This window comes from Nicrophorus vespilloides, unplaced genomic scaffold (assembly GCF_001412225.1).
Source record: "Nicrophorus vespilloides isolate i.1.1-1 unplaced genomic scaffold, Nicve_v1.0, whole genome shotgun sequence".
Taxonomy (NCBI): domain Eukaryota; kingdom Metazoa; phylum Arthropoda; class Insecta; order Coleoptera; family Silphidae; genus Nicrophorus; species Nicrophorus vespilloides.
The window spans coordinates 1-26,676 of record NW_017099905.1 but is presented as its reverse complement, the minus strand read 5'-3'; the positions used below and the strand labels follow the sequence as shown (position 1 = coordinate 26,676).

At 32.5% G+C, this 26,676-nt stretch overlaps 5 protein-coding genes and 1 long non-coding RNA gene across 7 annotated transcripts; 2 read left to right on the top strand and 4 right to left on the bottom strand.

Moving 5' to 3' along the window:
* Nucleotides 1–3,457: 3,457 nt before the first annotated feature.
* LOC108566015 (GTP-binding protein ypt1) lies at nucleotides 3,458–4,470 on the bottom strand. Its single transcript, XM_017925712.1, has 3 exons — nucleotides 4,207–4,470; nucleotides 3,908–4,152; nucleotides 3,458–3,852 (listed from the first exon to the last, which is right to left on the bottom strand). The coding sequence occupies exons 1-3, from the start codon at nucleotides 4,384–4,386 to the stop codon at nucleotides 3,651–3,653; spliced, it is 627 nt and encodes a 208-aa protein (XP_017781201.1). The 5' UTR covers nucleotides 4,387–4,470; the 3' UTR covers nucleotides 3,458–3,650.
* A 929-nt stretch (nucleotides 4,471–5,399) lies between these two features.
* Nucleotides 5,400–9,047, top strand: LOC108566016 (protein Wnt-11b-2-like). Its single transcript, XM_017925713.1, has 5 exons — nucleotides 5,400–5,632; nucleotides 6,963–7,240; nucleotides 7,873–8,177; nucleotides 8,236–8,522; nucleotides 8,714–9,047. Exons 1-5 carry the CDS (start codon nucleotides 5,559–5,561, stop codon nucleotides 8,886–8,888), a joined length of 1,119 nt encoding a protein of 372 aa, XP_017781202.1. The 5' UTR covers nucleotides 5,400–5,558; the 3' UTR covers nucleotides 8,889–9,047.
* Nucleotides 9,048–9,489: 442 nt separating this feature from the next.
* On the bottom strand, nucleotides 9,490–15,185 carry LOC108566018 (UDP-glucose:glycoprotein glucosyltransferase). The gene is made up of 14 exons (XM_017925715.1): nucleotides 15,009–15,185; nucleotides 14,333–14,789; nucleotides 14,094–14,279; nucleotides 13,008–14,036; nucleotides 12,346–12,957; nucleotides 12,117–12,290; nucleotides 11,819–12,065; nucleotides 11,483–11,768; nucleotides 10,991–11,425; nucleotides 10,766–10,933; nucleotides 10,358–10,712; nucleotides 9,911–10,303; nucleotides 9,700–9,856; nucleotides 9,490–9,642 (listed from the first exon to the last, which is right to left on the bottom strand). The coding sequence occupies exons 2-14, from the start codon at nucleotides 14,786–14,788 to the stop codon at nucleotides 9,614–9,616; spliced, it is 4,527 nt and encodes a 1,508-aa protein (XP_017781204.1). The 5' UTR covers nucleotide 14,789; nucleotides 15,009–15,185; the 3' UTR covers nucleotides 9,490–9,613.
* LOC108566021 lies at nucleotides 14,934–18,929 on the top strand. The gene is made up of 3 exons (XR_001891196.1): nucleotides 14,934–15,000; nucleotides 16,175–16,275; nucleotides 18,897–18,929. It is a non-coding gene; the product is annotated as an uncharacterized LOC108566021 (long non-coding RNA).
* On the bottom strand, nucleotides 15,868–18,858 carry LOC108566019 (MFS-type transporter SLC18B1-like). Of its 2 annotated transcripts, none has more exons than XM_017925718.1 (13): nucleotides 18,809–18,858; nucleotides 18,080–18,323; nucleotides 17,787–18,018; nucleotides 17,659–17,732; nucleotides 17,458–17,605; nucleotides 17,311–17,379; nucleotides 17,144–17,234; nucleotides 16,952–17,091; nucleotides 16,702–16,895; nucleotides 16,546–16,641; nucleotides 16,315–16,483; nucleotides 16,057–16,260; nucleotides 15,868–15,996 (listed from the first exon to the last, which is right to left on the bottom strand). In XM_017925718.1, exons 2-13 carry the CDS (start codon nucleotides 18,313–18,315, stop codon nucleotides 15,916–15,918), a joined length of 1,734 nt encoding a protein of 577 aa, XP_017781207.1. In that variant the 5' UTR covers nucleotides 18,316–18,323; nucleotides 18,809–18,858; the 3' UTR covers nucleotides 15,868–15,915. The 2 variants fall into 2 exon arrangements, with proteins under 2 accessions (XP_017781207.1, XP_017781206.1); XM_017925717.1 differs by having other exon boundaries at nucleotides 18,748–18,833.
* Nucleotides 18,930–19,079: 150 nt separating the features above from the next.
* On the bottom strand, nucleotides 19,080–24,195 carry LOC108566020 (MFS-type transporter SLC18B1-like). The gene is made up of 10 exons (XM_017925719.1): nucleotides 23,600–24,195; nucleotides 22,658–22,868; nucleotides 22,521–22,594; nucleotides 20,970–21,117; nucleotides 20,830–20,898; nucleotides 20,410–20,500; nucleotides 20,159–20,298; nucleotides 19,871–20,064; nucleotides 19,680–19,775; nucleotides 19,080–19,463 (listed from the first exon to the last, which is right to left on the bottom strand). The coding sequence occupies exons 1-10, from the start codon at nucleotides 23,680–23,682 to the stop codon at nucleotides 19,112–19,114; spliced, it is 1,458 nt and encodes a 485-aa protein (XP_017781208.1). The 5' UTR covers nucleotides 23,683–24,195; the 3' UTR covers nucleotides 19,080–19,111.
* Nucleotides 24,196–26,676: the final 2,481 nt, after the last annotated feature.

The window sequence follows — 26,676 nt, the reverse complement described above, 5'->3', positions numbered from 1 at the left end:
CCTAAATAAGCGTGGGCTAACCTTATTTAGGCGTGCAAAAGCGAAGCATCACGACTGAACGCAAACTACTAATTGTCATTGACTACGATTTACGTAGTTCTTGTACATAACAATCAGGAAACGAAACCAAAAAAAAAATCTATTTGCATTCAATTGTCTTTCGAAAGTGTTTAAACTCGACAGAAACTTCAATTTCAAAATAACTTGCATTTTCATTTTAATGTTTTATACAATAATAATTATTATTGCAACAACTATAATACAAACTTAACAAAATAACATAAGAAAAATCAAATTAAATTGAATTGTTGTAAAGGGCTGCTGACCATATGTCTTTCAGCCCTATTTTATACATTATTAAAAGTTATTTATAATATCGATAATGTGTTAATACACTTATTAATTAATTTGATGTATATTATTAGACTAAACAGCATAAAATTCAGAAAAGTATTTATTAGAAACAATCACAAATTAATACAATACAACAGATAAAAATTACATAAATAATTACAGATAAAAACGTATAGTTTACATTTTTAATAGTTTACATTTTTAATTTATTTTGTTTAACAATATTTCATTATAATTAAATTTAGCTAATTTGATAAATTTAATAAGAAATACTAAAAAAATTAGACTATAATTAGTCAATAAGTGATAATATGACTAAATATATGAATTACTAACAACAGCTTCTTTGGAATTGTAAAAAAAAATAGAATGTGTAATGAAGATGCTTTAAAATTGGTAGTAAATTGTAGCAGTCATGTTAACAATCTGCCGTACCTGTTAAATGGAATATCTACCATCATTGATTGAGTTTGATTTATGTAAGCGCCGTATTGGAATCTAATTAATATTGATGATGTGCTAACTAAGGAGAAAATAAAACTGAAATAAATCAAGATCCTCAGCAATTTTCGCAATGTCCCCAGAGTCCTTGCGATGAGCAGTCCAAGAATGTAAGTACAACAAAAAAAAAGACCAACAAGGATCGAGTGTGGAAGAAGAAAAAAATGGAATTATACATGTGCCATAAGGTTGCTCTGCAATTGCGGATCCACGCGACCTCCAAACATTAATCAATCGTCGCAAACAAATAGTAAAAAAACAACCGCTCTTAGGTGAATCAGTAGTTGATTGATTGATGGATAGATTCACCGGACGAAGTGAAAGTAAATTTTTGCAAATTCTACAAACGCATCAATATGTTTTTTTATTATTTCTCAATTAGAAAAAAAATATATATAAATGTATAGAAAAACGTCACGTAATTAGAAACTTCGTAATTAACAAAGTACTGTGTAAATTATGAGAGCCGTAAATCTCGTCGAAGCTCTGCGAAAATATTTTAAACGTTGAAGAGGATAAAAATAAATTAGATTGTGGGGAAATAAATATGTGTATGTCGGGCCGCACCTGAGCATGCTAAAGGGATATCCAACATCTTTGAAGCAAATGCTTCTTCTATTGTTGGTTGGTTGCTAAACGACAGAAACCGTTTGATATTTACCAGTTCGACTGAATTAGATCGAAAAACGATGCAATTCGTACAATTAGCTTCTCGATGCGGCGTTCGCATTTGAAAAAGGTAATCTCGAAATAAAGCATAAAATCAAACGGTAATAGCTTAATTAACGCAATAGTAGGAGTGAGTAATGTTAGTCCAGTCGGCTTCTTATAAAGTTAATCATTATAAGTGTCCAAAGTAAATTTATACCAGCATTTATTTATTACACTGTGATAATTGAATAAATTCGATCAAGTAACGGTTACATCTGCAAGTTGTAATTCATATTTTATGGTCTTTAAATCTGCTACGATCGTTTTGTAATAATAATAGATGAATAATATAAAGGCATAAAGAAGCGCATTGCACAACGCGTCGGCTTTCTTTAAGGAAAGAAAAATGTGGCTTCAATAGGAAAAAAATAATATATTATTTTTCATTTAATTAGGCTTAATTCTAATTACTTTGCATCATCGCGTCAGTCGGCCGTGAGTGTAATTACTGAAATTGCAACAGCTTTATCAAAGTGCAAACCTGAAAAGAAAAACCGATACGGGCAAACTCGTTCGAACCATACAAAGTCATCAAAAAAGATTAGTTTTCAATAAATGCCATTATCTCCATACCAGTTGGAATGTAAACACTCATGGATATATTTTTTTTATACTTATACTTGTTGGAATACTCATCGTTCTCCAATTTATTTCAGCAATATGGATTTTCTAAACTTTAATTTCATTTAAAATAGTGAATTAACTGTATTAATCCAAATAAAATGATCTATCTTTATGAAATTGTTAAGATTATTTTTACTTTTAGTAATTATGATCTTGAATATTGCATGAAATAACGCACTAAAACTTGAAAACAAAAGCATTATTCTGCAGTAATGAGTTTTGTAACTTAAAATGGAGTTAATTGAAAGATCGCGTGATGCCGTGTTCATAGGCAGTAGGAAACATTAATAATTAATTAATTAGCATAGAGTAATTCGATTTGAATCGATCACTCCTCGAATCGCGATCCCGGATTGAATAATTATGCAAGTAAATTTATATAATAGGAAGCGTCTTGTAAATTCTCGCGTCGTGGCTTCCTCATCTACATATACGGTTCTCCCGGATTAATATCATCTCAAAGGCATAAATCACCAATTGAAGCTCTATCTCGTAGATAATCAACACGCATCGTTCGAGAGATGTTCGCGTGTAAGCAGAAGAGGACGAGAGAAAAAAAGAGAAGCGCAGCAGGAATAAATTGCGAATAGAAAATAGGAGAAGCAGGTAGCGCAATTGATGAGTTCAGGTGAAAGAATGCCTTTGCATTGTTGGTAAAATGCGTGGGCAGGTATTTAAATGGTAGCAATAACTATAAATAGGAATCGAATGAAAGTGTTCTTGGACTAAGGATTAAGTATCTCCTCTTTCTGATGCACATGTGACCTGCTTTGGGTTGCATAAGATACTCATCTCTTGCCTCAACAACTGGGACACGGTTACTCAGCTCGCCGCTAACTCACCTCTACACACTCTTTTCTGAACCAATTTCTAGTCTCCATTGTAAATCCATCCGTACCATCACATTCCACTGTTTTGCATACTCTATAAACTTTTCAGTCCTGAAATTATATCCAAATCAAGATAAAATTTTAATGAGCTTTAACTCATCTTCTTACATTGACATTAACTGAAATGCTTATTCCTTAAAATATACATGCTTAACGTTTGATTGAACTATAGAAAAATTTATTATTTAATAGCAAAGATACAAGATTGACTTTTACATACTTCTTAACAGATAATAGCAATTAAATATAAAAGTGTATATATTAGTGTATAGTTGCAATAAACAAAAAATTAAAAGTATATACATTTTTATAAATTTATTTGTAAACAAACAAAACACTTTGGCACAACAAAAAAATATGATTATTGTTTTCAAAAAGCAAGTTAATTATATTTTTTAAATAATTTCCGTTTTAGAACTTCGGAATTTTGTTCATTTCTTATCATCGTGGATAGAAAACAATCACAGTTTTCAGGACGTCATGGATCGTTTATGTAACAAAAGCTTATAAGCTACAGACTAGATTATATTGTAAATGAATGTGATCCATATTAAAATGGCGGAAATGTCCTCAGCAAAGGCAGGAATCATCATCGAAATTCTCTGCAGGCCCAACAATTTTGAAACTTGAACTGTCCATTGACTGCAACTCAATTCTTGATCTGTTTGATTGAACCAGCTGATATGCAATGTCTTCGAACATTTCATCAATTCCCACACCAGTTTTACAAGATGTTTTATATGTTGTGTTGATTAAATTATGGCACTGTTCACTAAAATGTAGAATATGGTAAAAAGAAAGTGATGCATATGTATAGCAAATTGTACCAAAAAGATTCAATTTCAGATTCAGAGACTTGTGAGACATTATTCACCAAATCCTCTTTGTTCCCACATAGAAAAATTTTCGCATTCTCAGCGTATGTGACAATATCTAATAAATGCTGTGAGAGTACATGGAATGAAGCTGGATTATCTAAGGAGAAGACTAAAATTGCAGCTTCAGCAAACTTGTAATAGCTTGATGTTATGGAAGCAACCCTCTCCATGCCACCAGTATCCCATAATTGAAGCTGAAACATAAATGTGTTTATATCTTAAAAGGAAGGACAGTTTTGCAAAGTCACCTTAATATTTTTATTTTCGACTTTGTAAATTTTATCGTAGTGATCTAAACCTAAAGTAGACTGCCTGTCACTGCGAGTTACGAAAGTATTGTTTGCGAATCGTCGAAAGATCGAACTCTTCCCGACACCATATTCACCGCAGAGTATAACTTTTTGCTCAGGAATTCTGGTTGTTGCCATAGTTATTTCATATAATAAATATTTATATAATTCATTTGTTTTTCGACTGTAACTGTCAAAATACTTCTTTAATTATGAAATTGTATTCGCAGGTTAGCCAACACTACGAGTCTCAAATATCCCTAACAGTTCAAATATATACCTAGTGGCTCATGGAATTTTAACAATTTTTGTATTTACCAATTGTATTATATATGTTTATAATATATTTTAATTGTATAATCAAAAGTATAACTTTTAAATTTTTATTTAATTTAAACTTTCTTTTTTTGTTAATATAATAACAAAGAAAGTTAACATAACCTGTTAATATAATTTTCTTCTAACTCTTAAATAAATATAAATTAAATATATTTTAACAGAATTCATTCTTTAACAACAACGAAAAAGATTATTAATAATAATATTTATTTGTCAATATGCAGCAAAACCGGTGGCAATCGCAAGCCCGACAACCGAAATCCCGATGTTCGAAATCCCGACTTTCGAAACCCCGAGTGTATTGAAATCTCGTCGTTCGAAATCTATATCGAAATCCCGACTACCATAATCCCGACAATCAAAATCTCGACTATATCGAAATCCCGACAATCTAAAACTTAATAAGATTATTAATTGTTGTTATTTATTGTTAATAACATAAACTAATTTTGGGTCTATATCGCAAGCCCGATATTATTATAATTTCTACAATAACATTTTATATTATTCTACTATATTATACTATCCATTGAAAACAAATAAACATAAAGAATTATTGAGAATATTATTGACTTAAAATTTTGAATTTATGAAAATCATAAATTATTTCATATTAAGTATTTTTCATTTAAACATAATTCCATACATTTTTACTTGCAAAAACTGCTTTAATTAGTACATAAGAAGGATACGTTCTTAAGATAAATGAATTCTCTGAAAGAACCAGATGGAATACAAAACCGCGCGCGCGTTCTTATTTACCCAGAGCTCAGAGATCACTGAAAAAACTTCATCCACAGTCCGCGTACAACTCTGGCACTGACCACAAGGTCCTGAAAACAAACAACAACAAAAAAAGAAAACCCAATTGAAGATGTGATGTAATACTTTGCAAAAATATTTGAAGGTTCGGATAAGTTCAATCTTAACAAAAGAGAGAAATAGTAAAATAAAAACATTACGGTATTCAAATGGACTTCAAAATATTTATTAATTTCCTAATTATATTGAATATTTTGTACTCGGCGTATGCAATTCGTTGGCTGTAAGTATTTTTTTAAATTTATTTATTTAATGTTAATAGTTAATTAATAATATTAGTATTAGTATCAATATAAACAAAAAAAAAGTAAGACAACTATTTACAATTTTTTTATTTTGTGTTGGAGACTATTATATAATATTACAAATAATTGAATAAGTAAATAAATAATTATTAGTTTTTCTACTTTAGTAATATTTTGTTATTCGTATACGTTTTAATTTTATTTAAATGTATATTTAAATAAAATTACATAATTGTATCCAATTAGTTGGAATATAATTTAATTATAAATGTAATAAAAGGTAATAATCGAAATTTGCCAGTATTTTAATCTTTTTTCATAAAGATTATATTGAAAGGAATAATATTTCAATGGTATTTATGGCCAATTGGAATTATTATTTATACAAGAAATTTAACAAGGTTTAAACTTATGTTTAAATTTGAAAGTGACGTATTTAATGGGGAATAAAGGCGATGTAAATAAGGATTGTTGCTGTACACTTGATAAATAGTTTCTAGATTCATTTATATATTACGAGATTATGAACGTAAATTAGACACGGGGTGCAAGGCTGCAGATTAAGGTACTATTGTCGTATGGGAGTAGCCGGGAACTTTATTATACCTGTCCGATGCTGAGCGGTTCTACTAGGTGTTACTTTTTTTGTATCCTCTCGCTTCATCTTCGAGTGTAAAAATAATATATTTTACTGTCATTTACCGCAATCGTTTAATTGTTTTATTGTTGTCGCAATAAAAATAGGGGAAAGCAAGAATCCGGCTCTTGAATACCGTAGGAAAAATGGTATCCAATGAAAATAAATGAAGGAAAGAAAAAGGAGGAGGAGAAAATAAAACGATTCCATTATGCGATCGTCCGGATCGGGCAGCAATCGGATCAGTGATAAGAATGTACCGCATAAGAATGTACATCACGTAGCTGAGCCCCGAATGAGAAAAATAAGGAAACCAGTCTCGCACACGTCGTATCAATTTTCCAATTTCCTTTTCACTTCATTAACTTAATCGAAGCATTATCTCACTACACTTTCCCGGGTTTAATTAAATGAATTATGCATTTCCTCCTCCTTCTTCGTATATATATATAGATTATATATTTTTTTTGTGTTGCGTTCGTACACAGCTGAGGGGTGTGTTTAAGGTGAAACAATAAATAATAAAAGGAGAGTCTATTTAAAAAAAGGAATCCTGGCGTCAGACTGGCACCTAATAATCGTCTGCTACACCTGTAATTAGGAGGGCGCCCCCGTATACCTGATAATATCACACGCGCTTATTAACCTTTACTTCACGCGATTTCTTTCAGGTCCTTGCAACGGTCCCATCTCGCTTGGAATTCGCTGGAAAATAGCGGCGGACGCGGCATCAGATCCGGCGTCAAGTCTCCTTGTTCCGTGGCAAGGAGAAGGTATGGCTTTGCCAAATTGCAGACCAAACTCTGCAGAAATTCTTTGGAGACTATGCCGTACGTTCAGAGTGCCGCCCAGATGGCATCGGAGACCTGCAAGGTGATCTTCGAGGATCGTAGGTGGAACTGCTCCAGCATCGACACCGCCCCCTCATTAACTCCAGATCTACTAAGAGGTAGTAAATTAGAAAATACAACGAGACAATAGCGTATTCCGAAATTACAGTTCGGAATGTAGTTCTTCACAAAAAAAATGATTTGCTAATAATTATCTTTCCTCACGAGAAAATTAAATAATAAGTTAAGCAATAATTATTATTTAATACAGAACTTACAGATATTCACTTTACTTTCTCATACAATAATTATCTTTTTAATTATTTTTAAATTTGTTTTATTACTTTCATAACTTATCGTCAAGTTTATTGAAAATACATAATATATGGTTTAAGGGCTGAAAGACTGTATATTCTATACTTTTTTTTAAGAAATCATACATAAAAACCTTTTTCTTTTTTTAATATCATTGAAAATTACTTCAAAATCAAAACAATCATATAATATTTTCATGGAATTAATTTTCTCATATTAAAAAAATATCGATATTATTTATTTTTCTAAGAAGGATAAGAATATTTAGGTGCGACTTTTTTTTGAAATATATTATTTATATTAAAAAATAGGGAATCTTGTAACAAGTTAATAACATAAGGGTATTTCCACCCTCTTTAGCATTATTTAATATTTTGAAAATTCAGACAAATGTTAACAGATAATCCGTCTAACCAATCGAATATATTTTTTTTAGCAACACGAGAGCAAGCTTTCGTGTACGCTATCAGCTCGGCAGCTTTAACATTCAGCATGGCAAGGGCTTGCGCCAATGGAGGTTTATACCATTGCGCCTGTTCGAGTCCCCCAAAGGATCCCCCAATGGGCAATTTTAAATGGGGCGGTTGCGGCGATAACGTGAAATGGGGTACAGACTTTGCGAAACGATTCGTCGACGCCGTCGAAAAACACAACACGAAGAAAGCACCAGATAAAACTGATGGTGCGATGAAGAATTACATAGCAGCAGTGAATCTGCACAACAACAAAATTGGTCGCAAAGTAATTACAATAAATAAAATAATAGATGTTTCTTTTTAATAAGATGTTTCGATTTCAGGTCGTTTCCGAAAGTTTGATAACTCAATGTAAATGCCACGGGGTTTCGGGTTCATGCAGCATAAAAACATGTTGGCGGGGTATACCCGCGATGAAGGAGATCGGACAAAGGTTGCTGAGAAAGTTCACGAATGCAAAGGAGATACAGAAGGGGTACATGATAGTGGAGAACGACGTGCCGGAGGTCCCAGGTCGCAGATCCGTCTCCGATCAGTTTGTTTATTTAACGAAGTCTCCGGATTACTGCACGAGGGACGACAAGTTGGGCAGTTTGGGAACGGTCGGCAGGTGAGAGACATAGCAACAGAATTCCGGGATGGTTTAAACGATGCGTAATTGCTCGGAATCTGGCACAAGAAAAGACATTATTCGAGTTCAGATTCGAGCGGCCCTTTAAGATTTCTCTTCGCATTTTCTTGCTTTATTTATTTATTTTGTCTTACTCGAATTGGCTTCTTGTAAAATGATAATTATTTTAGGAAGTGCAATGTGACGTCCAATGGCACGGACAGCTGCAGACAACTCTGTTGCGGACGAGGATACAGGACCGTTGTCGAGGAGAAAATCGAGCGGTGCCAATGCAAGTACTACTATTGCTGTTATGTAAAATGCAAAACTTGCAGAACGCTCACCCAAACGCACGAATGCAGTTAAAAATTCATCGTAAAGCTCATTTCTGTTTCTCTGCAGAGTAAAATACTGCAGTTCGACCTGGGGAAATGCCATACATATTTATTAGAATCATGGTGCGATAAATTAGTTCTTCGTTCTCAGCTTTAAACTTTTCTCGTATGCATTTCAACACTATGTACATACTCCTATATTGATAAAGTTTGTATGTATATATTAACTTATTTCATATTAAATGTATCTATTATCGTATTTTAATGCATTTCAAATATTTCTATTAATTACATTATTCGCTAGTTAAGCAACGTATTTAAAGCTTTCATCTATCTGTATAAACCAAATGATCAATTTAAATATGATGCGATTGATTGAAACATAATATGTACAAATACGTGTATTAAATGCTTAATAATATTGATAATATTGTTGGCGTTTTATTATATAAGACTCTCCCCAACATCACAAATTGATTCATATTATTATACAAAATACATTCAAATAACTAAAATGTATAAAATTTAAATCTTAAATTATTTCGATAAATGAACATACTTCAAATATTTGGTTGTATTAAAAACTAAAACTGTAAATAAACAAGGATATCAGGTTTAAATAAAAGAAGAAATCATGGTAACAACAATCCATTCAAGATGTTTGTTTATTAGAGGATTTATATATTCTTAAACACCCGATTGTTGATAAACTGTACACATTAAACTAAAAAAAAAGAAAACGAATCATTAACCTCATCATAATTCTGTATGTATATCAGTCGATTCTGCAAGAAGAACACGTTAGTAATTAAAGAAACAAATTGTTATTAATTAAAACTCACTTTTCTCTATATCCTGTTCAACAGCAGGATCTGTATCCAAAATGCCTTTATCGATTTTCTCTTGCAATTTTCTAATCTCCTCATCGTAACCCTTCCATTCAGGCAAAATCCGCACAGCGGCTGTTAATTTGGCTTCCTTGGTCATTGGATTATTACACTAAAACAACATTAGTAAATATACTGTTAATTATTTTTTTTTTAATATTTTTACCAAGTCAATAGTCTTCGCTTGGCGTTTAGAATCATCATCACACCACGTCTCGCACCAGAGCCACTCTTGTGGTAATGATTTGATGGCTACTTGATGGATCATGTTGTTTGGTAAATCTTGATCCAGATTGGATAAACTATTAGGGTCTTGACTGAGCGCTTGGTATTGACCACGCAGCCGGTCGCCGGCAGCAATTCTCCTGAACCTTTTAAGATCGACTACGTAAAGTGCAGAAATGTGGTAACGACGACCTTGAAGATGGTTCCTCCAATAACCTTGCTTCCAGAACCGGAAACCTTCCATCTCACGTCGTGATTCGCAGAACGGAGTGTAACCGTAAGGAGCACCACCCAAATCCAATTGTTGCAACTCACGCATATCAGCTCTTACAACCTAATAATATCAATATTAATCGATTAATTATAACTTATTATGGATCATTATTACTTGATCAGCATCGACAAAGATAATTTTCTTAACATCCAATGGGAAAAGCACGTCAAGGAATAAGATCTTGTATCCCCAGATGATTCGTTGTTTCTCGGTTTGTTGATGCAACCACCTAGGCCATTTATATTGGACGAGTTCATATTCGAAACCATATTCTTTAGCCATGTAAGGAAGGAAATCCTTAACTTGAGGAGACAAATAGTTCTTCAAAAACCAAAATTTCACTGGGGTTTTGGTATTTTTCAAAACGGATAACATCATAATGCGCAAGAATCTTTCATATAAATGCCCTGAAGCTAGAGAGAATATATTTAACTTCTCTTCAGAGTCATCTTCAGATCCAGTGAATGAACTAAAATAAAAAGATGTAAAATTTGGAGAATAACATTATTTTAATCATCTCACCTTGTAATCGAATTCCAAATGCCGGAATTTGAATCATCTTCGGAGAGTAAATCCATAGATAATTTATCAGGTTTTTTGGAAACTTTCAACTTAACAATGTTCGATCTCAACGAGCTTATTACAACTTTGATATCTTTGGAATTCGGTGGGGTGTCGCTTCCTTCGTGACTATAACATTTACATATTATTATGCTTAGTGTCATGTTGTCAGTGTTCTGTAATTACCTAGCAATATCGTATATATCTGCACTTCTACCTTGTCTCAAGCGCAATATCCAAGCACCAGGGTTTGCCTTCAGTTGGAAATAACCTAAATTAGCCATCACTATAGTGTCAACTATAACAGGCTTACTCTCGCTGCCCAAAGTTATTTGGAGACCTCTAGGTGGACTGAGTGTAGTTGCTTCAAAACAATGTCCTTCAACTAACAAATGTTCTAATTCGTATTCGCTGTGGACATTGTTATCAACATTTTCCAAACGAATATTATCCAAATCGTAAACCGATCGAACAACTTCAACAAGCCAATTTTCAGGAACATGGATATTTTGCGTAAGTAGAGGTGATTGCGGCATGTTATTAAACTTCGCTATTGGCCCTGCTATTTGTTTACCATCTTCGCCAAATTGTACTTCAGATTCCAATACGAATCGGTAGAAACTACAATTGGATAAAATAAGTAAATTATGAATCACAACCAAAATATCTTAACAAAACCTTTTAACTGGCATATCGCTGTTCTTTTCAACGCTGTTCAAGAACAACTTAATATTACAATTTAAAACTTCTTGTAAAACCTGCAGAATTGGACCTATCTTTTGAGCGCCTCTCGATACCGGATCAACAACAGCCACAATATCAAAAGCGGCCTTTTCTGGTTCTACCGCTGGTATTTTAATCACTGAATATTCGTCATTTTCGGAAGCAATTTCAAATCTTGATTTTGATTGCGGACGAGACACGAGCAAACTTACCATTTTCATGAAAGAATCACTTGATACTTCTGTAAATCATATGTTAGATGCATTCAAATTGTAGAAAAATACACATTACCTCCGTAATCCTCTTTGGTCTTTTCCAAAGCTTGCTGAAGTTTATCGATGTATGTTGCTGAACTATACTGCTCGAGTAAACCGAAATCTTCAATGCTAAACTCTTCCTTTTCATCCAAAGGACCCAAAACTCGGCTGTTAGCTACAACACCTCGAGAGCCAACGTTAAAGTTTAATACTCTCTGAGCATAAACACGTAACATTTTAAGTGACAGTTCTTGAGATTCAATTTTAGCTGATAGTTCGGCCTACAAAATACACGTTATTAATTGATTTACAACATATGTAACAGTATTTACAGGAATATCGTATTTTCCACTTTCGATGTCTCCATTTTTCAATAGAGAAATAACATAGTTCAACGCTTTTTCTGGTGGTAATTCCAATGCGGCTAAGACGACTTTATTAATTTTATTATCTTCATCGCCGTTCACATTCGGCAAGAAAGCTACTCTCGAATCACCGGAAGATTTCTACAATAAAATAGTTTATAACTTTAATATAAATAGTGTAGGAATAAATACGTACCATATGCTCGAGTGCAGCCAACAATAAATCTCGACTGCGTTTGCAATTCAAATCACCGACGATCCAATAAGTCATTGAATAATACTTATCACTTTTGCGTATCAAACGGAAATAATTCAAATTTTCCAAAGCAGTGGCAGACATTTCCCTTGGTGATAATTTGAGCAATTCAGGAATATTTGTTGTACTTGCAGCCTTCCCAGTCATATCCAAATAAACAACATTATCTTTACTAAGAATCCTTTCGTTCAATCTTGGCATAACGTTAGGTTGATTCATGATATATTCAAGTACATCATCCTTATCCTGCAGTTTTCCGCGATATATGGCCTTCTGGAAATTTGGCGTTTGGGACATAACTTCTGTTAAAACAGCCTCTTCAAATTCATCGGCATTCAACTGGTTTGAAGGTAAAGGAATGCCGTTGATCATGGCTTGTGGCAAATTATGTAAACCTGAGCGTCTAATGAAATCTTCAGAAAGCTGTCTTCCGAAATCGTAATCGGAATCTTCTCCCAGAACATCTTCGATATCAGCACTATATTTCTTTCTCAATTGTTCCTTAACATCAGCTACAGTCACTTTAGACCCATCTTTTACCGATCCTAAAACCTGATTACAATCATTCGTATGTGTTTATAGTTCATATAAATGTAACTTACGGATGTCAAGAAACTTAGAGCTGCTGCAGAATCTTTCTTTTGCGAAACGTAATTAAAGGCGCAGACCATCGCAACAGCAGGATCTTCTAATCCTGTCAAAGTCGTAGAAGACGGTGCCGCTAAGACAATACCAACACGCAAAGGAGCAGTATGAACAACAAAAGATTCAGCAAATTTCAATAAAGTTCTGGAATCTCTATCAACTGGATCAATTAATAAAACTAAATTGAATAAGTTCCTCCTGACTTGACGAAGCATTCCAGGGAACGTTGGCCTCAGGAAATCCATCAAACTCCTTGACCACCTGCCGTATTTAGTATCTGTTTCAATATCGTTGACCCAGTTAATAGCTGAATCTCGAATGTCCATTGCAAAATCCTGTCCGCTATTAGATTCGGTGAAATCTAAAGATAATAGATTTGATAATCTTTTGTTTCCTACTCCTATAGAGTGCAATCCCTCCATCGTTCGCAGTTCTTGTCTAACAACATCCAAAATTCCATACACATCCACCAAATCCACGTCATAATAAAGTCCGTTGATGAAAAGAGCGGTATCGGATGATTGCAGATTGAGCGATCCCATGAAGATATCCTGATTTCTTCTCATCTCCTTTTTAAGTTCTTCCCGAACGACAGTTTTAACTAATCCTTTAGCTTGCATAGGGAAATTCTGCGCGATGTTCGTGAATACCTTTAGGGCTTCTTCTTTAGGAGCAGACATGATTCTTTCAGCTGCTTGCAAACTCAATTCTTGGAATTGCCAGACTTTCAAAGGTGCCATTTCATTTGAAGTTTCTTCCAAATATTGTTTGAATTTTTCCAAATCTTTCTTATGGTCAGGGAATAACGTCTTCAATTTTCCAAAATTGAATCCCTCAAGTTCAACATCATCCTCCTCCTGAGATACATCTTCAGCAGATTTATCTTTATCTTGGACGTTTGAATCATCTTGAACTTTATATTCAGTGGATTTCATTTGGAGTTCAACTCCATACCCAGACAATCTTAATCGACGGTCAGAAGGTTCCTGTAATTACGTAATATTGACTTCATCTGTTGCAATTGTACAGTAATTTATACTTACTTTAACTAAATGCCTGACAACATAATCAATATTTCCAGCTTGTGCCTCTTGTTTTAATACTTGATGGAAATTAGCAAAATCTTTGGTGCCTAGTTCTGCATATAAAACTACAGCAACACTTCTGTTCTCAGAGCCTGGATAATGTGTATCAACTTGGAATAATTGAATGGTTTTCTCTGAATGAACCTGAGAGTAATACATTAATAAAATTATAAACTCTAAATAAGAATCATATATACCTTGGCAATTGCAGATTTCAGTTTATTAGCATCACAAATTAATTCACCATTGACATCAGCCACAGCAGGACAATCCAATAAATTTCTCTCCCTTGCCATTTGAGCAAACATCTCCACTTTCGGAGAATAAATATGTAAAGACAGGCCAAGTTTGAGTACAGACAACTGCTGAGCAGTTACTAACTTTGAAGCATGCTCCATTATTTTATCATACTTTTCTTTATCATTATATATTTCATTTAAAGGCTCATCCATTCCACATAGAGAATCTATGAAATCCCAATAGAAATTTACATTTTCATCAGCCAAATACTCAGCAACTTCTAATACTAGAGGACTTGCAGCCCATTTGGCCTCCAACAAGGTGGTAACTGATTTCGTTTTTTTAGATTTTGATGAAACATTTGGAGTAAGTAGTAATGAGACTAGCAGTAATATCCATAAATGAACCTTCATCCTGAAATTACAGAAAACAAAGTAAATTTTGGCAATTTGAAAATGTATATTTAGATTTATTTCAATGTCAAATTTTACAGCATATTTCATATGTAGCACCTATTTCAGGTGTGAAAAATCGCGTTATTTATATTTTGTGCGGCTGAAAGAGTGTTTCGCACAACTGCCATAACCTTCACAAAGAATTATTCAAAAGCGATGTTTTAATAAAAGTACGTACTTGTAGGTTTTAGCAATTCGACAACTCGGTGCAAGACTATTTCGAGATCCACAAGTTTCCTCTTTAGACTAATTGGAGTGCATATTACTATGATATCGATAAAAACAATCAAACTTTGTCCATCTTGACTGTCACAAACAGACAACAAAATTGACACACAGCTAGAACCAATAGCAATACGCCAACCAGCAGTGTGATTTTTTGATGATGATGCACCTAGGCAACCAAATCAACATGTTTTGCTACGTAAATAAGCCTATCTATGGTATAGGATTTATAAAATAATGGCATGAATGGGCATGAGTTAATACGGGAAAATTGTCTGAATTGTTATTCAATAATAACCTTCTTTTATAACCAGTCTTCAACAGATCTCTTTAATATGTAATATATCTTGTAATATATCATGATTTAGATTCTAGAATCATGTAAATTATTTATTACTTCTAATTTAAATATATTAATAAATAAATAGTAATTAAAAGTATGATTGAGAACCAACATTATAATTCATTAATTTTAATATGTAACGTGATCAATTAACATTAATAACTTTAATCAATAAACCACATATTCAGTTCTCATGTATCGCCGATTAACATGTCGACTATAAATAGAGCACTCGTACATTTCTAGTTTAACAATTCCAATAATCCAAACGGAATTTTAATTTATATTTGCAATGCGTCTTAACCTTTAATGATTACTATAATATGCGTAAATATATGCAATTAAATCCTATTCGCAAAGGCTAGAAAGACCTTAAGATGTTTATGATATCTTTATAATTCAGTACATTGACAAAAACGATAATTTTGCGATAATAATACGACAGAATTAACATTAAAATGTAATAAATATTTAATTGCATTAAAAAAATAATTATTCACATGGCTTTCATTACATATTAGACTTCACATGCTCCTTTACCCGTGATTGCCACAGTTCCTCTAACATCAGTGATTTGATCATAATCAATATCTCCGCTCTGGAAAATAAAAACAGCAGTTATTCAAAATGTATAAATAATTGTTGCGAATTATCCAACTTGATTGTCCATCCTTCTGCTTTGCTCGTAGCACTGAACCTTCTCTTCTGTATATAAGCGGTGGTCAGTATCAGTTAGAGATACCAATAACGGCGTTTTCTCGTTGCTTTCGTTCCAGGAATCGCCGAAGTCGCTTTCACTGGCCGTCGACTTTTTCAATTCGAAACGTGATCTCAAAGAGAAATAAACCAATCCAATAAGACTCTGAAAATTTAAAACGTAAGTAAAATCGTAATTAATTTCGTTGTTTGTTTTTACTAAAGAGAACGTCATTCCGGCCATAATTGTTGAGGTAATTGGGAAACCATAATTTTGGAGAAGAAAACCTCCCAAGGAAGGTCCGATAACTTCGCCTAATGAATACATGCAAGACCAAGTACCAGCCACGACGCTATACATTTGCATCGAAGGAGTGCATCCTCCTTCGCTGAAAATATGAATTTAAATTAATAATTATTGCTTTAGTGATTATTTAGTTAGTTTACTTACACTGCGCTCGTTAAAACGCTTTGAAAAGTGGGTAGCAAAGCTAATGCTACGGAGATTCCTAATATTGAGAGAGCTACCAAGTTTAACCAGAGCGAGCTAAAAATGATACAAATGTTAAAACTTTGTTATACATTATTAATATTTAATAGAAAATACCTTTCAAGATACGCTATATAAGGGGTAGGTCCTAGTAAAAGTAAACCAATTGTGCTAAAAAATAATCCGCATATCATCATCGACCAATGATTGTTGACCTTGTCGGCCAACCAACCCCAGATAGGACTTGAAATTCCGTATAAAGCGGAAAAGAGCAAGAATATTAAACCAATTTTCTCAGGAGCCAAATCGAACTGAAATAATCACAACTGTGAGTCTCTCGTGAAATACAATCGATATCAATACTTGCTTGTCTGAGGTGAGGCTCCAAAGTTGGATCCAGGAAGGCCCAAGTGCTCGATGCTACCACAACTATTAAACCGGTAATAATTACTGCAGGCAATTTAATTAATTTTAGCACTGAGATAGAATTATTGTTCATATTAAATTCTAAAATAGATATTAAGATTAGAAACAAATCAAAATTATAATGATTAGTTACCTTTTAGAGAAGGTAGTAACCAAACATTGATGGGTATAATTAGAATCATTGTAATCCCCAGAACGAAGAATGGCAAATCAAATCCACCTAGCTATCCTAGAAAACGTTACTATAAATATCATTTTAAACTATATTTGGACGTTTCTTTCACGCATTAGTAAACATACCGAATACAGAATGCCACCAATGGCAGGACCCGTGCTCATACCTAATCCTACGAACGTTTCCAAAATACCCTAAAACGAATTAATAGAATTATAATTGCGTATATGACTAGTATTATTGAGTACAGTAGCATTACGAATAAAACTTACAAGAACTGATCCGATGTTATTTGGAAATGTATTTATTACGAAAACGTAACTGGCAGTTGAGAATGCACTAGCTCCCAGAGCTTCCAATCCTCTTATAATTAAGCAAAATGTTGTAAATAATGTATAATCATGTATATATTCTAACATTCTAAAAACAATATAATTTCGTTAATCCTTAATATATTTATTGAGTCGTTTTACCCAAATAGCAAATTGCAAGCGCCGGCTGTGAACATTCCACTAAGGAATAGAAATTTCGGTCCTAGTTTCGGTGTCTTCAATAATAACGTGCAAATAATAATATAAATCTAGTATACAGATGGGCTTACCAATTTCCCAAAAATTGGAGATGTTAGGAACATCACTAGAGCGTAGAAGCTGAAAACAAAACCCGATAGTGTATCTGAAAGCCCCTTCTCCGCGGCTTCCCTTGGAAAAAAAGGTGCCATAATCGACATTGAACAGAAGCTCATAAAATCTACGAGAGCCAATGAAGCTAAAGTCAATTTTTGCTCTCTGGAGAACTTCTTTATCACAGCCGGTTCTACGTGAGAATTCATTCTATAACATTGCAAAGAATAATATTAATTTAAGTTTTTTTTTATTTATTGAAAATAAATACCTTAGTAATCTCTCTTTAATTCTTCTAATATCACCAGTTGTATATGATTCTGCACATATGTTCGACATTGATTTGCTTCGCATCGGTCTGTAGGAAGGATTCGATGAAGGTGTGGATATCGAAGAGGTGATTATCCTGCTCTCGCTATTCGCTGTGATCGTGCTACTCGGTGGAGTTCTGAAATCCGGAGACGAGGATCGGCTCGATTTCGCTTGTATCCTTTCATCTTTCTCCATTCCTTCGTCTGAAACCCGTACCGTTAAACTGAAATCGTCCATCGTATTTTTTCTTTCACGATTATTTCGCGAACAAAATTCAATTGTGGATTGATATCGAGAGACGCAGTAAAATGTTGTTTACTTAAATTTAAAGACTTTATCAAATACACTCTCGAATTGTGTGAGATTTGTTTTGGAAACGCGCTCGGCTCGAGAGCTAAGACCTGACTGATTACTCTTACACATTGATCCCTCATTACTTAACGACCAATAGATAAAGAATTCTAACTTAGTGAAGTCTATTTTATATTTACATTAACTTTTGTTTATATTTCCGTTTCTTCGTAGATAACGGGGTTAAAAATCTGAATATCATTTCAAGCGATTTCTTTATTAATACATTAATCATTTCTACTCGTAGAAATATATGTTAAGTATAAGTGAAATTACCTGCGTTATAAGATAATTGTAATAAAATTGGATACCACATGTAATTTATACAATTACTTACTTAAACTGTGTAAGTATTGAGGCGCACGTGAGGACGATGCGAGCAGAGAACTTATTGAATCGATAAAAACAAATATTTCTTTCCTCAGGTTCCTTATCGAAAACCGACGCACTTATCGGACAACAGGTATATAGATTACTATGTCTGGGAGATAAAAAAAGGACAGCCACTATATATAAGCAAACAAGTTATTTGCGGGGTGCATTATAGATATGAGATTCCTTTGGTGAAGTAAAGCGAGTGCTATTCAAAAATAAACGTTTATTTCTTTAACAATATAAAAAATATATAATTTAATATCAATTACATTTTAACAGATCCGTTATTCTCGATAGTGTAAATATCACCGTTGCTGCAGCCGTTTTCCAGCGGTATCGTCGTTGCACTGTTTGTCTTTTCTAAATCCGAGTCCGAATCCTTCGGCACTGCTTCCACTTTACTCCTTACTCTCTTCATGTAGAAGAATATAGACGTGCAAATAGCCGCCAACAAATTCGCACCAGCAAGACACGTGGCTGCTGTTGGAAAGCCCCATTGCTGCAGAAGAGCTCCACCGATTGCCGGACCCAGCATCTCACCCAACGAGTATATGCATGACCAAAGACCAGCAACCAGACTGTGCGTCCCTATGTTATCCGAAAATCCTCCATCTCGGCTAAACAAACATTAAACAAAATACAGGAAATTGAAGCGGTTACATTTCAAAATTTTAAATTATAAAGTCTGCATATCAAAATATATACAATATGTATAGTGATTTCTCAGATTCGTTAGCGTATGAACATATTAACTGATAACGGTTGAATGATAAGCTTAATGTAAAAGTGTTTTTAATTGGTGAATATATGCAAATAATAATTTTAATACTTACACAGCACCATCCAAAATACTTTGATATGTTGGCATTAAACCCATAGCAACAAAAATACCTAATGCTGATAATGCTATAATATGGAGCCAAATCGATCTGAAAAAAGTAAAGATTTTCATCATAAAAAATCCGAAAAAATTAAAAACTAATGGAAAATTATATAAACATTTTCATTTGACTTTGTAACTTACTCTTTGAGGAATGGCAAAATTGGCGAAGGCCCCAATAATACTAAGCTGAAACTGGTCATGAACAAACCAAAAGTCATAAGGCACCAATAATTTGTAACTTTATCGGAAACCCAACCCCAAAAAGGGCTGAATATTCCGTACATCCCTGAGAGAAGAAGAAAGATGAGACCAATATTACTGGCGCTTAAATTATACTGAAAACAAATAAATTAATAATTTTATTATACATCTTTATTATAAGAATATTAATTTGTATATATTTTGCGTATCTTTCTTTTTTTTTATTACCTGTCTCAGATGCGGTTCTAATGTTGGATCGAGGAATCCCCAGGTCGTCGAGACGAGGGCAATAATAAAGCAGGTTACAATCACAGACGGAATTTTAAGTATGCTCCTAAAGGAGCCGCTCTTCATGTTCACGTTACATTCTGAAAATGTTATTCGCCACATTTAGCCAAAGTCAAAGTCATAATCCGCACGCATTCAGCAATTCACAAAGCAAATTGATGCACAATTGCATAATTTATTTATTTATTTACCTTTACTTGATGGCAACAAGAAGACATTTAACGGTGCAACGCATAATGTTATCGTACCAACTACGTAAAATGGTAACCCAAAGCCTCCAATCTTCCTAGAAAAAAAATAAAGTTGATCAAAAACATATAAGATTTGCGAGTATCGTCTGCTTCAATTATAAAATCGTTCTGATTGTTTATAAGAGTGTGCAAAACTCAACCGGTTTGAGCTTATTCTTATGAATAATTGATATCACTCCCCAAGGCTTTTAAATGTTATGTTTTTAATGCCTGTACCTTTCATCAATATTGTACAATTTAGAAAGAGAGAAAACTACATGCATTATGAATATCAGTGAAATAAATCAACAATGATTGTTTGGAGCAACAATAAATATTGATTATTTTTGAAGAGAAATGTAATTAGTTTAATATACATACCGCATAGAGAAATCCACCAATGGCAGGACCGGCGCTCATACCTAAACCAACGAACGTTTCAAGTATGCCCTAAAACAACAAACAATATTCATAAATATTTACTTTCAATTTAAAAAAAAAACGATAAACTAAATACTCACTCGTACAGTTCCACCATTATTTGGGAAAATGTTAATGACGAGGACGTATCCTGCAGTTGCGTATGCTGCAGCTCCTAATGCTTCGAGACCTCTGATCAGGAAAGACAGCGTTGCGAAGAGGTAAAAATCGTCGATGTAATGGAGAGTCCTGCAAAAATTGACAATCATTTTAATAATACGAAACATTTTCGATGGATAAAATACATTGTTGAGTCACGAGGACATTGCCGGACCGGAAGACCTACTCAAGTTAATTATAGAATCACGAGCAAATGCATCTAATAATTTATTATTAGAAAGTTGCAAATGCAGTTCTCCAGTTTAACAGAAGAAAGTATCACAATTTTAAATATTTCATATTGTTTCAAAGTTTGTCCGAGCTATTTTACATTTACTTTCGCATCGATAATAAAACTTAATCAATGCGCGTTACCGATTTACAGAACCATAATTAAATAAATATTAAGCTTACATTATGTCTATAATTATACACATTTTAAATGTAGATATAACAACGTAACGTTCATTCTCTTATTTCGAAAGCTCATTAGAAATGTTGTAGTCTGGAATCCGTTAATATTATCACTTGATAATCATTTTCATAGCGGAAAGCAATTCATATGCTTTAAGGATCACCGAGCACGAAATTAAATATTTCATAAAGTAATAGATATGAAATTTATCATATATTTACATATTTTTAAATCGAATTGTTTTATAACTAAAATACATAAAACTATTAGTTTTCAATAGATTATATGAAAGAAATTTAATATTATTTATGTTAATACAATAAATTTATTATTGTAATTATTCATATTGTTAGTTTTAAAAAAACATTAATTATAAAGGAATTATGAAATTTAAGAAAATCTTATTTTGGAAATTATTTTTTAAGAGGTGATGGCTTTAGGTAAATCTACTGTTTCAAGTAATGGTGCATCCGTTTATGACATATTTCGTGTGGAACAAGTTGATCCCCAAGAAACCGGTCCCATCATTCCGCGATAAAAATATGAGATATTGTGTATCCAATGGAGTGCTAATTTTAACTATATTAGTTCCACGTTTCTTCTTAGTCATTATAAATAGTATTTAGCGTTCTCTTTTCGTAACGTGCATACGATTATTTCTTTAATTCGGTTTTGGGTTATTTAAATTAAGTGGACGGCAATTGGCATTCTACGCGTAAAACTAGAGACAATTTCAGTTATAGGTCACACAATTGCCACAGGGATCATACAATCTATTAACAATTGTATCTTCATGTATTGTATTTAATTCCTTTTGTAGTTGTGACGCGTGACGTGTTTCTGGTTCGCATAAGATTACCCAAAGATCTAATCTGAATTGGATTAACGCTTTAATTTCGTATACAACATCATAAAAATAGTAAATATTGCTTGCAATTACATTTCTCTTGTTACTTCAAGCAATCTTAAACACACATAGTTTAAGTAATCTTAAGTAAATTTAAATAAAAGCCATAGTTACAAATTCCAAAAATCAGGACATTAAACTTACAGTTTTTTTTTCATATTGATAACTTACCCAAATATAATACTGCATATTCCCGAGGTAACTATACCTCCAATAAATAGAAGTTTGACACCGACTTTCGGCAACTGCAAATGAATATATTTAATTGTAATGATTTTCTTTGTTAATTTCAGAGCGTTTGTACTTACAATTTTACCGAATATTGGCGATGATACGAATATGATTAAAGCGTAAAAGCTGAATACGAATCCGGCTAAAGATTCCGACATGCCCTTATCCCTAGCTTCGCGCGGATAGAAAGGTGCCATGATGGACATTGAGCAATAGCTGGAGAACTCCACGGTGGCAAGCATAACCAACCCAACTTTTTGGCGAGTCGTAAAACTTTTACTGGCATTTCTGAAAATAAAGAAATTAATTAAAACTTTATAAAGAAAATAATAGACAGCATCTATTTCCTGAAGATTAAATAATTCGCAGATTAAGTTATTTTCTTATCAACACGCATTTAAAATGTACGCACGTAATTATCATAGTTGAGCAATTGGCATTGACTTTGTCGCTGTAAACTATGTAATCACGCATCGATCTTAAACTCATTTAACTATTTTACTGTTACATGAAATAACGCGTTTAATACACGCTTTGTTTACTTGCATAACTTTGCAAATGAAATACGCTTTAATCGCGATTTGCAAAGTTAGTTCAATGTGCAATTATTATATTAAATATAATTGGCACAGTTCTTAATGCACATCATCTTTTTTTATACATTAAAATGAGCATGAATGAAATCTTCCAGATCATATCAAACTGATTCTTTAATATAGTAATATAATAACTACACTTTAGCTAACGGTAATATGTTTAAGAATTGGAAACGCAAATATTTAAACCGTATGATTAAGATGTAATTAAAAATCGAGTGATTGTGTTAAGAAAAGAAAATCAAGATAACTTTAATGATGATTACAAATGATTTCGGGTGTTGGAGATACGGTCTTTATCAGCGTCCCGTGCCGGCTTCTAAACAATTTTAAATAACCATGACCTTTTGGAGTTTGAAAAAAATGTATATATGTAGAGAAGCTGTAATAATAACAATAGCAGCTGTTTCGAGTGGGACTTACTTTTTATCAGCTGTTGGAGCCGCCCTGAGGTCTTCGAGCTGAATGTCCTTCTGGTGAGATTCGACGACTTCCTCTTTGCACATTCTTGTTGATGATGAACGAAGCACAACAATAAATAAACAAATAAATAAATATCATAAATTAGATCAGTTAGTCCTTTTCGCAGTCTTCGAAAACTGCATAATTATTGCGGTGGATGTGAGTGTTGATGCTTTCCAAACTATGCGATTTCGACTATGTGTGGATGTGTTTGGTGTTATGACACGCGTTTTGTGTTATGACTGAACGCGCAAACTGTTGGATATAAATTTTGTAAATGACTTGAGATGCGAACGGGAGCGTGTCTATTGGTGAACTGGCGGAGGCGAACTGGACTTAAGCTATATATCGGTTGACCGACAACTAGGAAACCCATAATAAAAATGTAACAAGTATCAAAAGCTGTAAAGTTGTCAGCAGAAATGTATACTCTTGCTCTCTTCTCTTCTCTATCTCTGTCCTTTCTCTCTTCTTTCTTCGTACACTCCAAAGGCAACATCAACTTTAAAACTATTTGCTTAATGGTCGCACGTATTTGGCAGAACATACAAGATCCATCTGTATACACACATAACTTTTATCAAAGAAAAATCGTATTTAGTTTTACACAATTATATATTAAAATAATTTAGTATATAAATGGGATTCAGCAATACTTTTCTTATTATAACTAATTCAATATTAAACTAAACAATTAAAACATTTACAATAATTAAGAAAATATTGTTTTATTTAAAATACATCTCGTCACAATTCTACATTATTTTATACTTAATTTATGATAATTAGAAGGACATACAATATTAATTAATATTATCCTTTCCATTTATATAATTATAAAAGTATTATATTAATGTAAAAATGTAATTAATCAAATAAATCTTAATTAAAATTTTCATAAAGTAATAAATAGTTTTTTTTATTCTTAATTTTTAGACATTTAACTATATTTTAATTTATTTGTATAAATACATATTAATTCATTTCCTCATATTTTAAACATAAGTACGTATGTATATTGATAATAGTAATCAGTTTGATATTTTAAATTATAATTGCTAGTTTCGAAATTTTATTTACAACAGTTATTAAATTATTATGTAAATTTAGATATAATATATCGAAGACAAACCTTACAAAACTAAATAATTATATGCAGTGCAATAATATTAAATTTTGTTTTTCCTATTTTAAAAAATATGTTTTGTTTTTCAAGTTAATTTTATAAATATTAATTATTGTAACAATAAAATTGATAAATATTAACGCCTTCAGACTTGACGCACATAATAATGTATATTGGTTTAAAACTGGGATCGAATTTATTATTTTTATTAATATTTCATTTCATTTTATATAAATTGTAAAATTAATTCCAGTTAGATGAGTTAAGTTTCTACAAACATGTCCATGTGCACAAATATTTTAATGTTGAAGTTGGTGTGTTTTTGAATGTGTATTTAGTATCAATTGTAATTTAAATAATAATAAAAAAAACATTAGTTACTAAACAAAATATTTTAACTAATTCATAAAGATAAATATGAAGAGACTTGATAAACCACTTGATTTGGTATGAAATTATGATCTTGTTATATTTTATTATAAATGTTTATTAAATTAAATATAAACACTTCAAATCACCTAATAACATCAACCATAAATCCTTTTGGAAAAAATCACTCTGATTTGTAAACATTGTGTAAACATGCTAAAACTTTGAACTAATAAAATGGCACTTTTGGTAAACACAGACGATTTTTTGTTGTCTTAAGACAAATTTACAAAACGGAGACTGATTAAGAACATTATGGTCAACGATCAAACAAAATTAGACCTACTTAGCAAATATTAATAATATTAGTAAAGGAATTAGAATATTATGAGTGAGTATTTTAATATAAAAATAATGAAATGAATTATGAAACAAAGTGAATTCAAAATAATCTGAATGAACAACATACATTTATTAATGATTATTATATTTTACGCTTTATAGTGAATATGTCCAATTCGTTTATGTCTAAAACTGTTAAGTAAGTTTTTCTAAGAATCTTCTAATTAGGCAACAATTCGGGAGTGCTAAAAGATGTTCGTCAATGAAAAGAGTCTGTTTGTTTTCCTTGATATTTTTTTCCACCTTATTTTAAATGCTAACAAAAAAATCTGATAACTCCTAATTTACACATTTCATGTAATGAATCATATTAGATATTCCCACGAATGGAAGCAAACTTGAAAGCAGAAACGAAACAATGGGACAGTGCGGTTTACAAATAAGTATTTCCTAATTACACAAATCAAACAATGCGAATCGTCAATATTGACGCAGCATATCATTTATAGTTTGTTCGCTTGACCACGATAAAAGAAGTTCCAATTTGGGATTGTAAGATTCTCGGCCATCGCTGGATGCAGCAAGTGTGTCATGATGTGTAAGTTCAAAGTGAATGTGTGCTTAAGTTGTGACAAAATTAAAAGTAATAAGGAAACGTCGCAACTCTCGCACACACATCTTTTGTGAACCGCTTTGTGCCTTTTCAACAGCCACAACCTTGCAGAAATTATTATTTATTTAACGATCGCCCGCCAAATTATTTAATCAGATAAAATAACGTGAAATTGACATTAAGAAAAGGAAGGAAAGAAATGAGTTGAACACATTTTATTGCGACAATTACAGTTTCCGGAATACACAAAATTGACAAAAACGAAGACATGATATTGACACAGAAAATAAATAATAGCTTTATTCATTGTAATTACTTTTATTGGAACATCTAATCCACTCCACATCTAAGCGATAAAAGAACGACGTTCTTGAGGATATACATTTTTTTAATGCATCTCATATTCCAAGGTGTTACGTACTTATTTATATTTTAGAATATAATTTATATTGCTGTTAGATTTTACGTTTAATCTAAGCAGATTGTATTTATTAATGCATGAACTGAATTGGCAGAGAATCTTAGTTAAGATATTGTGTTTTGTTTTCTTCTTCAAGTTTAGATCATTCCTTTGATTCTTTTCTGCAA